The sequence below is a fragment of the Oncorhynchus clarkii genome, chromosome 11, assembly GCF_045791955.1.
Source record: "Oncorhynchus clarkii lewisi isolate Uvic-CL-2024 chromosome 11, UVic_Ocla_1.0, whole genome shotgun sequence".
Taxonomy (NCBI): Eukaryota; Metazoa; Chordata; class Actinopteri; order Salmoniformes; family Salmonidae; genus Oncorhynchus; species Oncorhynchus clarkii.
The window spans coordinates 9,313,762-9,331,178 of record NC_092157.1 but is presented as its reverse complement, the minus strand read 5'-3'; the positions used below and the strand labels follow the sequence as shown (position 1 = coordinate 9,331,178).

The 17,417-nt window shown below is 44.4% G+C and overlaps 1 protein-coding gene across 1 annotated transcript in view; it reads right to left on the bottom strand.

Annotated features, from left to right (window-relative positions):
• The window catches only part of LOC139420174 (bone morphogenetic protein 7-like), a 55,715-nt gene that overhangs the window by 8,406 nt on the left and 29,892 nt on the right, over positions 1–17,417 (bottom strand). The window contains exons 2-4 of the mRNA XM_071169956.1: positions 13,328–13,520; positions 6,832–6,980; positions 6,261–6,455 (exon numbers count right to left, since the gene is read on the bottom strand). Coding sequence (XP_071026057.1) covers positions 6,261–6,455; positions 6,832–6,980; positions 13,328–13,520 — 537 coding nt within the window. The remainder of the gene's footprint in view (positions 1–6,260; positions 6,456–6,831; positions 6,981–13,327; positions 13,521–17,417) is intronic.

The window sequence follows — 17,417 nt, the reverse complement described above, 5'->3', positions numbered from 1 at the left end:
GGGTCCAGACATTCAGCTCCCAGGCAAATAACAGGGTTGGTATCGTGCCATTGAAACACCCTCCCTGGGCAGCTGAAACACCCTCCCTGCGCTGCTGAAACACCCTCTCTGCGCTGGGACAGCTGCTTTAACAAACACCCTAGTACAGTTCGACATGTAGCAGGACACCGTCTGAAAGTACTAAGGGGACCAGAGGACTGGGGTGACCAGGTGGAAAGGTCTGGAGGTTGAATACACACACAGACACTCACACACACCTTGCTTCCTCTCTGTCTTTATAGCCATCAGTATTTACAGTCAGGAGTCAGTTTAGCAGAAAAAAGCAGATATTTACTGTGGAGTTTCATTGTGTGTAAAGGCCAGGTTTGCGGTACCCACAAAGCACCTCTTTCCTTCCTTCCTGTAATATGTTATGCCACACAACTACTGCTGAGCATGGTTTTTTGAGCAGGGTTTTTTATACACTTCTAATCTTTAAGATTAGGGGGGTTCAACTAAACTAGCATATGGAATTGTTTTAAGATGGTCATACCAATGCTCATTTAGCTATTTGATTTAGAATTGTAGGACCACTTTAGGTATAACAAAATAGTGTAAACAAATGATTTGATGAAACATTGAATTTGGCCTTACTGCTATTAGCCCATAGAAGCACATTCAATAACAAACAGATTCATAAATGGAAAAACACAGTCAAAATATAAATCAAAAAGAAGTTTGTTTGAAAGTGTCTGTCCTGTATCTGAGAGATAAGAAAGCTCAGGAAATTATGATTTTATTTTTTTGCACTAAACAGTGTCCATATATACAGTACCAGTCGTTTGGACACACCTACTCATTCATTTTTCCTTATTTTTTAAAACTATTTTCTTCATTGTAGAATAATATTGAAGACATCAAAACTATGAAATAACACATATGGAATCATGTAGTAACCAAAAAAGTGTTAAACAAATATAGAAATATGTTATATTTGAGATTCTTCAAAGTAGCCACCATTTGCCTATATTTGAGAAGAATCTCAAATATAACATATATTTTCATTTGTTTAACACTTTTTTGGTTACTACATGATTCCATATGTGTTATTTCATAGTTTTGATGTCTTCACTATTATTCTACAATGAAGACAATAGTTTTAAAAAATAAAGAAAAACCCTTGAATGAGTAGGTGTGTCCAACCCTTTGACTGCTACTGTTCGCACGCTACAGACAGAGGTTTGCAGATCGGCGGCACCGACTTCACATGAGTCCCGTTCAGACGCTACAGATGCTTTTGTGAGAAGACCCATTTTCAGGTTGTCTCCTGGTCTAACAAACACTGCTATAGCTCGGCCAGATGCGGAAGGCTGCCATTGGTGGACGTGGTGGATTGAGACGCAGCCCATGCAAAGCGATACAGATCTCTCTAGCTTAAACAGACGGATGTTGATGGCGGTTGTTGTATTATGCTAATTAGATTTCCACAGGGGCGCGGAGGTTGGGTTAACAGTTTTGACAAGGGAAAAATCCATAACTAACATTTATCCCTTGTTGTTCCAGAAATATAGAAGTCAATGGAGCAAATTACAACTGTTGCCGGGCGGGAAGTAAAGCACATGTGCAACAGTAAATGGGTTCCTTCCACCAAAAGCCTTAATCTCTGCAACCGCATACAATAGTTCCACAGTTTATTCCCGAAACTTTCTCAAGGAAAAAAAAAAAACAGAAGCCTTTTTTAAAAACGGCTACTTTTCACAGTAGCAATTACGCAAGCCACTGTTCCTGTGGCGAGGCTAATAGGCCGTGGCATTCCCAAAAGATCAGGGTCTTCCCAAAGAGAGAGGGAGAGAGAGAGAGAGAGAGAGAGAGAGAGAGAGAGAGAGAGAGAGAGAGAGAGAATGGGTCAGCCTCTCCATACTCCCATGAAGACTTAAAAGAGAATTTCCCTGTTGTCTGTCTGTGTCATCAGTGGGCGAACCTCTCTCTCTCTCTCTCTCCCTCCCTCTTCCACTGAAGTCTATCTTTCTTCCTGTCTTTCATCAGGGAGGTTATTAAACCCTCTGCGGAGCTCGCCGATGTCTAATTACACCAACAGTCAACAAAGGAGAGACTGGAGGAGGAGACCCTGAGATGAAAACACACAGCTGGACAGCGCCATGTTATTCGAATTCTTTAAGCAATAATGTTAACTTTATCAGTCTTTTAGCGAGTGGCTAATGACTGGGCTGGGTAACGACAGGTCTGAGGTCAGGAATGGCTAATGACTGGGCTGGGTAACGACAGGTCTGAGGTCAGGAGTGGCTAATGACTGGGCTGGGTAACGGTAATCCTCTTGGATTGTCGTTAAAGGGTCAAGCCCGGATTCCATTAAGCCCCAAACCCCCAAATGACCTTTAAAGGTATCGCATTGTTCTTCTTCTGTCTCGTTTCCAGTACAGTACAAACGTTTCCCCTCTCAAAGCAAGGCAGGGTGCACAGTATGTTCTGCTTGTGTTATTCTAGGGAAACTAATGCCAAGAGGACGCAGTTAACTGCCAAAATAAAGGAATCACCAACATAAAGTGTCTTAATAGGGCGTTGGGCCACCACGAGCCAGAACAGCTTCAATGGACCACGAGCCAGAACAGCTTCAATGCACCTTGGCATAGATTCTACAAGTGTCTGGAACTCTACTGGAGGGATGTGACACCATTATTCCACGAGAATTTCTATAATTTTGGTGTTTTGTTGACGGTGGTGGAAAACACTGTCTCATGCGCCGCTCAACAATCTCCCATAAAGGTTCAATTGGGTTGAGATCTGGTGACCTACACACACACTTAAACCCCCTATGCTCCTTTGAGACCCCTCTTTCACTACAGTCCCTGGTTCGAATCCAGCCTGTATCACATCCGGCCGTGATTGGGAGTCCCATAGGGCAATGCACAATTGACCCAGCACCGTCTGGGTTTGGCTGGGGTAGGCCTTCATTGTAAATAAGAATTTGTTCTTAAACTGACATGCTTATTTAAATAAAGGTTACATTTTTTTTTTAATTAAAAATTAAAAGTCACTGAGATCTCTTCTTCTAGCCATGGTAGCCATAATAATGGGCAACTGGGCGTTTTATACATGACCCTAAGAGTAAATGTATCCCTCATTTACTAAAGTGTTTCTTTTATTTTGGCAGTTTCCTGTATACCATGAGACCATGGTTATGTTCCAATATCCATACTTGCATGCCACTTAGAATGAAGCAATGTATTGTGGGTATGTGGTATGATGGTGTGAGCCTCTGACGTGTCTGTGGGCGTGTTGTATTCTGAAGCATACTATATTCTGGTGGCTATGCTACATTGATTTATTGATGTGAATTGTAAACTGTAAAGAAGGGACAATGTTGGTCCCAACAGATGCTAAACCATAAAGCACTGTCCCTATTTGTTTCTCTCTCAGAGCAGCACAGAAGAAGGATGCTTCATCCATCCATTCATCCATCCATCCATTCATCCTTCCTCTCTTCCTCAGAGCCTGGGAAGTGAGTGAGTGATGAGGTATTGGAACCATATGCCTCATAAGTCCGCCTCATCATAACCACGGCGATGGACGCTGCTGCTGTCGCAAGGGCCTCGCAACTTCCTGCGCAGGATCTAAATATTTACACTCCAGACATCCCAAGTGGCGAGGCCGAGAGGGATTGATGTTTTGGGTTACATAAAGTCCAATCCTTTAGGACACATTGGTTCAACAGATTGTCCTCATAAGCTGGAGCACCAGCAGACTGGTCTGGGCCTGGGAGGCAGTTCTGTTCTATTCTTCTCTGTTCTATTCTGCTCTGTTCTGTTCTGTTCTATTCTGCTCTGCTGCGTTCTGTTCAATTCTATTCTGCTCTGTTCTATTCTGCTCTGTTCTATTCTGCTCTGCTCTTTTTTGTTCTATTCTGCTCTGTTCTATTCTGCTCTGTTCAATTCTGCTCTATTCTATTCTGCTCTGTTCTATTCTGCTCTGTTCTATTCTATTCTGCTCTGTTCTATTCTGCTCTGTTCTGTTCTATTCTGCTCTGCTGCGTTCTGTTCTATTCTATTCTGTTCTGTTCTATTCTGCTCTGTTCTGTTCTGTTCTGTTCTATTCTGCTCTGTTCTGCTCTGTTCTGTTCTATTCTGCTCTGTTCTATTCTGCTCTGTTCTGTTCTATTCTGCTCTGTTCTGTTCTATTCTGCTCTGTTCTGTTCTATTCTGCTCTGTTCTATTCTGCTCTGTTCTATTCTGCTCTGTTCTATTCTGCTCTGTTCTATTCTGCTCTGTTCTATTCTGCTCTGTTCTGTTCTATTCTGCTCTGTTCTATTCTGTTCTGTTCTATTCTGCTCTGTTCTGTTCTATTCTGCTCTGTTCTGTTCTATTCTGCTCTGTTCTGTTCTATTCTGCTCTGTTCTATTCTGCTCTGTTCTGTTCTATTCTGCTCTGTTCTGTTCTATTCTGCTCTGTTCTGTTCTATTCTGCTCTGTTCTATTCTGCTCTGTTCTGTTCTATTCTGCTCTGTTCTATTCTGCTCTGTTCTATTCTGCTCTGTTCTATTCTGCTCTGTTCTGTTCTATTCTGCTCTGTTCTGTTCTATTCTGCTCTGTTCTATTCTGCTCTGTTATATTCTGCTCTGTTCTATTCTGCTCTGTTCTATTCTGCTCTGTTCTGTTCTGTTCTATTCTGCTCTGTTCTATTCTGCTCTGTTCTATTCTGCTCTGTTCTGTTCTATTCTGCTCTGTTCTGTTCTATTCTGCTCTGTTCTATTCTGCTCTGTTCTATTCTGCTCTGTTCTATTCTGCTCTGTTCTATTCTGTTCTATTCTGCTCTGTTCTGTTCTGCTCTGTTCTATTCTGCTCTGTTCTATTCTGCTCTGTTCTATTCTGTTCTATTCTGCTCTGTTCTATTCTGCTCTGTTCTATTCTGTTCTGTTCTATTCTGCTCTGTTCTGTTCTATTCTGCTCTGTTCTATTCTGCTCTGTTCTATTCTGCTCTGTTCTGTTCTATTCTGCTCTGTTCTGTTCTATTCTGCTCTGTTCTATTCTGCTATGTTCTGCTTTGGTCTGCTCTGTTCTGTTCTGCTCTTTTCTGAAGGTTTTTTATCTAATGGACACTGCACAACTGAGAAGACCTTGGTTATAATGTACTAGAACTCGAATCACATTCCTTAGAGGCTACAATAAGAATGGATGGTGTGTGTGATGAACTGTAGTCTGTATGTACATACATATGTACAGAGATGGAACCACAAACTCATAACGTCAGGTTCCCAGGGAAACAGTGATTGTTGCTGAGAGGACTATCCTGGTTAAATAAAGCTGAACCAACTTCCCACAGTATGTTGTGTTGGGGGAAAGGAAGAAACTGTAGAGCTCCTGATTGGCATCATCCAACAACACCTCTAGCCTTTAGATGTTATCGCCTTCAAAACAGATGAGGTGAAACCGAGGAGGTGAGGGAAATCACTTGAGCTGCTATTGTAACGTGAACGGTTAAGAAGCTGAGTAGGTGACCGCGTGGCCCTGGCCATGAAGGCTTAATGTTAGCCCGGGCCTCATCCATCAAATTAGGGCTGGGATCCAGCAGATATTAGCCGCAAAGCCCTCTGAAACCGCAGCTCTTCCTGCTGTAAAATCACTGGGATCCTCCCTCACAAGGACAGCTTTATGTTCGGCAAAGGCTAACATTATGCTAACGTTATGAAACGGCCAGGGGTGAAGGCAGAATTGGTAGCTGGATTAGAGCCTAATTGAATTGACCTGTTCATAACATCAGCCGCTAAATACGGAGGCTGGCTGAGTGCAGATACTATAAAGTGTACTCTCGAATGATGAGGTCATGCATCTAGGGATAGTTTCTCTCGCTCTCTGTCTCTCGTTTTTTTTCTCATTTGGAAAGCTGCCACCGATGTCCCCATCAATGACAGCACACCTCACCACATTACACTGAAACCCAGGGCAGCGAGAGATTCCCTGCTCGGCTTGGAGATGTTTGGATATTGTAATGGGCTCGGTGTGATGTTTTGAGGTTGTGGGGTGTGATGTTGTGATGTTGTGGGGTTTGATTTTGTGATGTTGTGGGGCAGTTGTTTGTTGTGGTTGGGTTTGATTGATGTTCCTACGGTAATAAACATGAACACATCCAAAACTTTCCAATACTGAATTGAGCAAAAATTCACACACTGGTACACCCTTTTTACACTACGGAGCTGTAATGAACTGGCCTGGTTACATATTTATCATAAAAGGGTTTAACTGAGTGTTGAACAGACTATGGACACACCTGTTGGGCTGGGGCCCCTGGAGCCTCCTTCCTGGGGCTGCGTAGGGCGGTTGCGGTTCTTGTTGCGCTTGTTGGTGGAGCGGGCGGTGCGGATGTGCACCTCGCTGACTTTAAAGAAGGCCACCATGAAGGGTTGCTTCTCCAGCCCTCCGTCACGCCCCACTAGTCCCGCCTCCTTGGAGCTGATGCTCCGCCCTGTTCCACAGAAGAGAGGAGTCGTCAATCACTTGGACAATACTGAATGTGCTACAGTTTACTAAACATTGCCTACAAGGGAGAGTATCATACACCCTATTGATATATTCTTGTGAAATATTTCTGCATTTGTCCTTTGATAGATGTTTAGTGTCCATTACGTATCAAATAGTTGACTTGCAAACATATCAACCTTTCCATTTCAGGATTGTGACAAGCCTCAAAAAGCCCCATTGTTCAGTCTCCACTATTGTTTTCATTTCAAGATGAAAATTCTAAAGTTAGTTAGCATGTTTCCAAAGTTAGCTGTTAGCATGTTTGCAAAGTTAGCCGTTAGCAACATATTTCTAATGTTAGCTGTTAGCATGGTGCTCACCGCTGCTGGTCTCCACTCTGATCTGGAGGCCCAGGTTGTAGTGAGGACTCATCACCCACAAGTTACTGGTGGCCAGGATGTCAAACTTCAGCCAGCCCTCCTCGGCTGCCCACAGCCTGCGAGACTCCAGCAAGAACAGGTCCGCCTCCCTGGGGGCACAGTCACAACAAGCAGCCATGACTGAGGGCCAGCAGCTCTCCCATCTTTACAGAAGTATACATTAAACACTGGTACTCTACCATAACAGATACTGTGGTATATGTCAGTAAGACTTTCATGTTTTCTTACAGGCTACATTCAGGGATTTTGGCACGAAACACTATGAAGATGATCCCTCTCTAATCCCTATACTGTATGAACCTACACTGAGTGGACAAAACATTAAGAACACCAGTTTTATTTCATGGCAGACTGACCAGGTGAATGCAGGTGAAAGCTATGACCCCTTATTGATGTCACTTGTTAAATTCACTTCAATCAGTGTAAATTAAGGGGAGGAGACTGGTTAAAAAATATATATTTAAGCCTTGAGACAATTGATTGCGTATGTGTGCCATTCAGTGGGTGAATGGGCAAAACAAAATATTGAAGTGCCTTTGAATCAGGCATGGTATTAGGTGCCAAGTGCACCAGTTTGTGTCAAGAACTGCAACGCTGCTGGGTTCGTAACATCACCCCACCACCACTCCCCTCCCCGACCTTACCCTACCCCCCCTATAACTGTAGCTAGTTCTCAGGTGGAAAAGACAACCACACCCCGAGTCAGTGAGTGAGTGTGTGTGAGAGAGAGAGAGAGAGAGAGAAAGAGGTTTATCCCGTCCCCATTACTGTAATGACACAGCATGAGTCCGCTGGCCCCTCCCCGGGCCGCAGATCAAAGCCCCACAATCACCCAGGTGTTCCGGGAATGCCCCTGCAGTCCTGCATCGGCAGCCCCTCGTTATTTCTCGTTAATGAGAGAGTTTTTGAGGGCTTCCATATGAGGCCGTTCCCAGTGCCCCCTCCCCAGGCCGTTCCTAGTGCCCCCCTCAGGTAGTTCACACGTTGGGCGCAGCTTGGGTTCTGTGGGCCGGTACTGAGTCATTCTGAATCGAGGCAGACATTTTAACACCCGTGTACCAGCAGGGGGTCCATCCGAGAGCCGTATGGGGGGGCCGTGGCACTAAAGCCCTACTGTAAAGCCTCTAATTGACTGCTCAAATGAACTGGAATAACGTCATAGGTCATACGTCAACGTTTGGTGTTTTTTGTTCCAATAAATCTCCTTTGCTGGGCCTGTCAAATGAATGTTGTTAAAAATGCAGCATATCTGGCTGTTGTTTCGATGGCTTGTTCTGTTCTAACATACATTTAGCTTGAGACTGGTGAGGAGACTTGTAAACAACACTGTTCTCAAGAACACCATGTTAATTGGGTACTGAAAGATTGGGTGTTTTTGAGATATGATATGGAACTACACTACCAGTCAAAAGTTTGGACACACCTACTCATTGAAGGGTTTTTCTTAATGTTTTACTATTTTCTACATTATAGCATAATAGTGAAGATATCAAAACTATGAAATAACACATATGGAATCACGTAGTAACCAAAAAAGTATTAAACAAATAAAAATATATTTTATGTTTGAGATTCTTCAAAGTAGCCACCCTTTGCTTTGATGACAGCTTTATGCTGAGCACTTGTTGGCTGCTTTTCCTTCACTCTGCGGTCATTTTCATCCCAAACCATCTCAATTGGGTTGAGGGCGGGTGATCATGGAGGCCAGGTCATCTGATGCAGCACTCCATTACTCTCCTTCTTGGTCAAATAGCCCTTACACAGTCTGGAGGTGTGTTGGGTCATTGTCCTGTTGAAAAACAAATGATAATCCCACTAAGCGCACACCAGATGGGATGGCATATCGCTGCAGAATACTGTGGTAGCCATGCTGAGGTGCCTTGTATTCAAAATAAATCACAGTCTCACGAGCAAAACACCCCCACACCAGCACCACACCATACTTCATGGTGGGAACCACACATGCGGAGATCATCCCTTCACCTACTCTGCATCTCACAAAGACAAGGCTTTGGTTGGAACCAAAAATCTCAAATTTAGTCTCATCAGACCAAAGGACAGATTTCCACCGGTCTAATATACATTGCTCGTGTTTCTTGGGGCACAATGACAGATTTGTACCTTGTCAGCTCAGGGATTCAATCCAGCAACCTTTTGGTTACTGGCCTAATGCGCAAACCTAATCAAATCAAATTGTATTGGTCACATACACATGGTTAGCAGATGTTAATGCGAGTGTAGCGAAATGCTTGTGCTTCTAGTTCTGACAGTTCAGTAATATCTAACAAGTAATCTAACAATTCCTCAACAACTACCTAATACACAAAAATCTGAGTGAATGAGAATATGTACATATAAATACATGGATGAGCGATGGCCGAGCAGCATATGCAAGGTTCAATATATAACCACTAGGCTACCTGCCGAGTGGTTATATAGTAATGTTATTTGGTAAGGAAACAAACACATAGTGCCAAAGAAACCATCTCAATCAAGTGAATACTGCAGTATAAAATGCAACAGCTAATTCTGCAGCCTATTACTATAGCCGAGGGTCCTAACAGAAGCCGGTAAACTGTAAACAAGGAGAACCCAGAGGTTGTAGACTCTCTACTGACTTCGGATTTCAGAAGCAAGTTTTACATGACTTTAAGAATAACTACCAGAAACTTTACTCTCGCAAATGTATCCTTGTACATGGATTTTTTTTGCCTATCTTGTAGCTTTTATGAATCTTCAGAAGATGTATCTTCAGAAGATGTATTTTGGTAATTATGTACAGTTGCACCTCTGTTCAGCCCTGCTTGCTAGCTTTCCATACCCTGTGTACTTATTAAAGATTGGGAGCTATAATCAAAGCAATTACAACTTCCAAGACTTGAACCGCTTACAAATGAATCTGTTTGTCAGCAAATGTGTTTTGCAAGCTGCACAAGTACTTAGGATTTGCAAGCTCAAAGCACAAAGCGATGTTCTCGGATAGCCCACAAACCAAGCTATAATTTGCCTAAAGGTAAACATCCTCCTACAATAATACAGTAATTGGATATATATGGCCCCTTTAATCTCCAAATATCTCGCAAAATAAAAGTCTTTGCCTGCGGGCAGCAGAGCACAAACCGCCTATTGTGAAGAGAATGTGGCAGACATTACATAGACATAGATATAGATATAGACATAGAAACGCTTTCACGAAAACAAGAATCCAGCAAAAAACGTTAAAAAAAAATAGCAATTGTCTTTATGATTTTAATTGAATTGAGGTCTTACAGACTTGTAAATGACCAGAAACATATACAGCAAACGTAAGAATACTGTTTTCAAAATATCAATACCATCCAGCGATTTTATTGTCTGTTGTATCGAAGTGGGATGTCTCTCCCAGCAGAAACCATGTAAATGCTTACCGTGTTTTGGTGCTGGGACTCTAAATTCAGGCTATTTTGGTAAGGCAATGCGGTCATGTCTCATTCTAGAGAAAATACATGACAGAAAACCAGAGCTACGCTACCGTGGAATCAATGTCTGGAGAAGTACGTGTAGCTAAGACTTTCCTCTGTATACATTATCCCTCATCTCGACAAGCTCAGGACTGTCTAGGAGGACGGAGTAGCAGTATACATTATCTCTCATCAAGACAAGCTCAGGACTGACTAGGAGGACGGAGTAGCGGTATACATTATCTCTCATCTCAACAAGCTCAGGACTGACTAGGAGGACGGAGTAGCAGTATACATGATCTCTCATCTCAACAAGCTCAGGACTGACTAGGAGGACGGAGTAGCAGTATACATTATCTCTCATCTCAACAAGCTCAGGACTGACTAGGAGGACGGAGTAGCAGTATACATTATCTCTCATCTCAACAAGCTCAGGACTGACTAGGAGGACGGAGTAGCAGTATACATTATCTCTCATCTCAACAAGCTCAGGACTGACTAGGAGGACGGAGTAGCAGTATACATTATCTCTCATCTCAACAAGCTCAGGACTGACTAGGAGGACGGAGTAGCAGTATACATTATCTCTCATCTCAACAAGCTCAGGACTGACTAGGAGGACGGAGTAGCAGTATACATTATCTCTCATCTCAACAAGCTCAGGACTGACTAGGAGGACGGAGTAGCAGTATACATTATCCCTCATCTCGACAAGCTCAGGACTGACTAGGAGGACGGAGTAGCAGTATACATTATCCCTCATCTTGACAAGCTCAGGACTGTCTAGGAGGACGGAGTAGCAGTATACATTATCTCTCATCTCGACAGGCTCAGGACTGACTAGGAGGACGGAGTAGCAGGATATTGGGATGGTCTCACATCACATCTCAGGGTTCACTTATTCTTGTCAGGTATTGTATCGTCTAATAGTTTCTCCATATCATCCCAGTGTTAGATCACTGGGAGAAACTGAACCATATAATTCCAGTGTTAGACAGATCACTAAGAGAAGCTGAACCATATCATCCCAGTATTAGACAGATCACTGGAGGAAACTGAACCATATCATCCCAGTATTAGACAGATCACTGGGAGAATCTGAACCATATCATCCCAGTGTTAGATCACTGGGAGAATCTGGGAGAATCTGAACCATATCATCCCAGTGTTAGATCACTGGGAGAATCTGAACCATATCATCCCAGTGTTAGATCACTGGGAGAATCTGAACCATATCATCCCAGTGTTAGATCACTGGGAGAATCTGAACCATAGACTTTGCCGTGAAATGCTTACTAACGAGCCCTTTCCCAAAAATGCAGTTAAAAAAACAAAAGTAAGAAAATGAGTAACAAAAAATATATACAGTGTATATAATAAAGAAAATAGTAACACAATATATATACCTCAAATTCACAACATTACAAAAAAAGTGTGTTGACTCTTTTCGTCAAACATCTAATTCCAAAATCATGGGTATTAATATGGTTCCCCTTTTGCTGCTATAACAGCCTCCACTCTTCTGGGAAGGCTTTCCACTAGATGTTGGAACATTGCTCCGGGGACTTCAGCCACAAAAGCATTAGTATGGTCGGGCACTGATTTTGGACGATTAGGCCTGGCTCACAGTCTACGTTCCAATTAATCCGAAAGGTGTTTGATGGGGTTGAGGTCAGGGCTCTGTGCAAGGCCAGTTCTTCCACAACGATCTCAACAAACCATTTCTGTGTGGACCTCTCTTTGTGCACAGGGGCATTGTCATGCTGAAACAGGAAAGGGCCTTCCCCAAACTGTTGCCACAAAGTTGGAAGCACAGAATCGTCTAGAATGTCATAATATGCAGTGTTAATGGAAAAGTGTTTATTTCTGTATTTCATGGTTGCAACATGCTGAAAATTGTCCACAGTGTTCCTATCATCTAGTTTAAACAGTACTGCAACATTTTTACTTAGTGTATCAAACATGATTTAGACCTTGTTTATGGAAAAGTGTTTATTTCTGTATTTCATGGTTGCAACATGCTGAAAATTGTCCACAGTGTTCCTATTATCTAGTTTAAGATTGCCCTTCACTGGAACTAAGGGGCCTAGCCCGAACCATGAAAAACAGCCCCAGACCATTATTCCTCCTCCACCAAACTTTACAGTTGGCACTATTCATTGGTGCAGGTAGCATTCTCCTGGCATCCACCAAACCCAGATTTGTCCATTGGACTGACAGATGGTGAAGCGTGATTAGTCACTCCAGAGAACGCGTTTCCACTGCTCCAGAGTCCAATGGGAGTGAGCTTTACACCACTCCAGCCGACGCTTGGCATTGCACATGGTGATCTTAGGCTTGTGTGCAGCTGCTCGGCCATGGAAACCAATTTCATGAAGCTCCAGATGAACAATTATTGTGCTGACATTGCTTCCCAGAGTCAGTTTGGAACTCGGTAGTGAGTGTTGCAACCGAGGACAGACGATTTGAAAGCTCTACGCGCTTCAGCACTCGGCGGTCCCGTTCTGTGAGCTTGTGTGGCCTACCACTTCGCGACTGAGCCGTTGTTGCTCCTAGACGTTTCCAATTCAAAATAACAGCACTTACAGTTGACCCGGGAAATACATTTGATGAACTGACTTGTTGGAAAGGTGGCATCCTATGACGGTGCCACGTTGAAAGTCACTGAGCTCTTCAGTAAGGCCATTCTACTGCCAATGTTTGTCAATTGATATTGCATGGCTGTGTGCTCGATGTTATACACCTGACATAGCCAAATCCACTCATTTGAGAAGGGGTTTCTACATACTTTGTATATATAGTGTATATACCATTAATGTGATAGCATGACTTCAACACTATAAAGCAGTACAACAAGCTAGCCCTGATATAAACCCATGTATATAGCAATAGCAAGCAGCAAGCTATTTAACTGTGAAAAGGGCCCGATGAGATTATTCTGATTGTCATCAGATTGACATATAAGGACTGGACTGTGTGTGTGCAGTGTGTCTTACCTGTTGGGGTGCTCCTGCACCACTTGGTAGACGCTGAGCAGGAGGGTCTCGTTGATGACGACTTGGTTCGCACACTCCTTGTAGAGGCGTAACTCGGAGGCGGTGACGGCCTCACCCTCAGGGATCTGGGACAGGTTGAACTTGAACTCTTTGTGGTGCATTCTGTGAGGCGACAGCTCTCTGTCATACTCCACTGGCAAACACACAGGGCAGAGACATAAGTTAGAGCCATACATGCGTACTGTACATCAGATTACTATGAGTATGTACAACATCGTTGGGTAGAACTTGCTGAGACGCGCAACAGTCAAAACCAAGGAATTTAAATGAACAGGAGAGATACCTGACCGCAGGATGACTTTTGATGTTTCTTGTATCCCTACGCACCCATTCGTTTACAATGTACAATTAGTTTACAATGTACAATTAGTTTACAATGTACAATTAGTTTACAATGTACAATTAGTTTACATATAGAGGAAAAGTGTTGGGTTTCATCCTTCAAGGTCTGCGGATGTAAACCCGTGTTGTTATTTTTATTTTTTTAAGTGATTTTGAGTCGTCTAGCTAATGAGGCCACACACAGGATGTGCTGTGGGATGTTAGCATGGAGCTAGGCTAGCATAACAAACAGGCTTCGACCTGAAGAGGCCTCACAAGGATGTGCTGTGGGATGTTAGCATGGAGCTCAGCTAGCATAACAAACAGGCTTCGACCTGAAGAGGCCTCACAAGGATGTGCTGTGGGATGTTAGCATGGAGCTAGGCTAGCATAACAAACAGGCTTCGACCTGAAGAGGCCTCACAAGGATGTGCTGTGGGATGTTAGCATAGAGCTAGGCTAGCATAACAAACAGGCTTCGACCTGAAGAGGCCTCACAAGGATAGACGTTAATAGTTAAAATGACTTCCGCCTGCTATACTGCACATGCAGTTAGTCACTTAGACGTTCTATGTATTCCTATGCAGTTAAGTGATTGATGGATATCTCATTCACAGACAACACTGAGGTTCCACCATAAAAAGAGTTTCAAAGCATCACATTTAGACTAATAGGGTTGTGGCTTACAGTTTCCTTAAATAAATCCCCTGTTATTGTCTGCAGTGAAAGCCAATGATTTCGGAGCTATAAACTCGGTCTGTGTGTTCTAAAGACCACTTCAGAGGCTACAAATTACAAAAACCAACTATTACCTCCCCACATAGCTTCCCTCTTTCAACTGCAACATGCGTTGCAATAATAATGTGTTCCCCAAGGAAATGGTTCCCATTTCGCTCGGAGACATCCCCACAATAAAGCCACTTTCCCTACAGTTCAATACAAGAGAGAGAGAGAGAGAGAGAGAGAGAGAGAGAGAGAGAGAGAGAGAGGGACAGAAAGAGAGGAAGATAGAGGGGGAAAAAGAAAGAGAAAGGTTGAGGGGGAGGGAGAGAGAGAGAGGGGGGGAGAAAGAGAGAAAGGTTGAGGGGGAGGGAGAGAGAGAGAGAGAGAGAGGGGGAAAAAGAAAGAGAGAAAGGTTGAGGGGGAGGGAGTAGGAAAGAGAGAAGGAAGCTATGACCAGAGTGTGCCCCCAGCTTTCCTGCCTCTAACCATGCTCAGTCACACACAAACACATACACACACTTTCTCTCACCACACACACTGTCACCAATTCACCATCACCCTCTAGTTCCCAGGGCTGGATTCACTGGCTGTGTGTGTTCTGCCACATCAGTACAAGGCCAGCCGGATGCCTCAGTCTTGATGGAGTATCCTGTTCCACTCTTCCGCTCTGAACAGATTTCCATGCAGAATTCCCGTGTGAGATTCAGACATAGAGCCCACACTTCACCTCCGCCACGCCAGCCCTCCCCAACTAATCTGAGCAGTAAATGAAATGGTAGAGCAGGGATTTGGAGGGAGGGCTATGGGAGGGGTTCAGTACTATAGTATAAAGATGTTTGATCAATTACAATAGCTTCACTCCTAGAGACATTACATTAGGGAGTCGCCCCCCCCCCCCCTGCCCGCCCCGCCATCTCCTTACCCCCTGTCCCTCCCTGCATATGTGTTCCCAATTAGGGAGGAGATCCACTTTGGAGGGTCTCACGGGGAGTAGAGGACAGTACGCTGTGGGACCCCCGTTCCCGTCTCACTACTGAGGCTTTCACTGACTGACTAATCCTGGCCAATATGTCAGACAGCAGTACAGCTACGAAGACGAGCGGCACCCTGGAGATGATGACACTCTTCTTTAAGTTTAGGGTTTACCAGAGATCATCCCCTTAGAGATTAACATCCCCCCTCCACACAACCGCCTTCAGTATTTACCTGAGGTCAACCACTTACATACACGCGCACACACGCGCACACACACGCACATACATAAAAATACAAGCACGCTCACACCCCCAGCAGAGCGGGGCGCATCGCAGCCCTCAGCATCGTCCCAGATCACACCACGGAGGATAAGGGAGTGTGGTTCTAGATCACGACACGGAGGATAAGGGAGTGTGGTTATAGATCACACCACGGAAGATAAGGGAGTGTGGTTCTAGATCACACCACGGAGGATTAGGGAGTGTGGTTCTAGATCACACCAGGGAGGATAAGGCAGTGTGGTTCTAGATCACGACACAGAGGATAAGGGAGTGTGGTTCTAGATCACACCACGGAGGATTAGGGAGTGTGGTTCTGGATCACACCACGGATGATAAGGGAGTGTGGTTCTAGATCACACCACGGAGGATAAGGGAGTGTGGTTCTATATCACACCACGGAGGATAAGGGAGTGTGGTTCTGGATCACACCACGGATGATAAGGGAGTGTGGTTCTAGATCACACCACGGATGATAAGGGAATGTTGTTCTAGATCACACCACGGAGGATAAGGGAGTGTGGTTCTAGATCACACCACGGAGGATATGGGAGTGTTGTTCTATATCACGACACGGAGGATAAGTGAGTGTGGTTCTAGATCACACCACGGAGGATATGGGAGTGTGGTTCTAGATCACGACACGGAGGATAAGGGAGTGTGGTTCTAGATCACACCACAGAGGATAAGGGAGTGTGGTTCTAGATCACACCACAGATGATAAGGGAGTGTGGTTCTGGATCACACCACGGATGATAAGCGAGTGTGGTTCTAGATCACACCACGGAGGATAAGGGAGTGTGGTTCTGGATCACACCACGGATAATAAGGGAGTGTGGTTCTAGATCACGACACAGAGGATAAGGGAGTGTGGTTCTAGATCACACCACAGAGGATAAGGGAGTGTGGTTCTAGATCACACCACGGAGGATAAGGGAGTGTGTTTCTGGATCACACCACGGATGATAAGGGAGTGTGGTTCTAGATCACGACACGGAGGATAAGGGAGTGTGGTTCTAGATCACACCACGGATGATAAGGGAGTGTGGTTCTAGATCACACCACGGAGGATAAGGGAGTGTGGTTCTAGATCACACCACGAAGGATAAGGGAGTGTGGTTCTAGATCACACCACGGATGATAAGGGAATGTTGTTCTAGATCACACCACGGAGGATAAGGGAGTGTGGTTCTAGATCACACCACGGAGGATAAGGGAGTGTTGTTCTATATCACGACACGGAGGATAAGTGAGTGTGGTTCTAGATCACACCACGGAGGATATGGGAGTGTGGTTCTAGATCACACCACGGAGGATAAGGGAGTGTGGTTCTAGATCACACCACGGAGGATAAGGGAGTGTGGTTCTAGATCATGACACGGAGGATAAGGGAGTGTGGTTCTAGATCACACCACAGATGATAAGGGAGTGTGGTTCTAGATCACACCACGGAGGATAAGGGAGTGTGGTTCTAGATCACACCACGGAGGATAAGGGAGTGTGGTTCTAGATCACACCACGGAGGATAAGGGAGTGTGGTTCTAGATCACACCACGGAGGATAAGGGAGTGAGGTTCTAGATCACACCACGGATGATAAGGGAGTGTGTGTCTAGATCACACCACGGAGGATAAGGGAGTGTGGTTCTAGATCACACCACGGAGGATAAGGGAGTGTGGTTCTAGATCACACCACGGAGGATAAGGGAGTGTGGTTCTAGATCACACCACAGA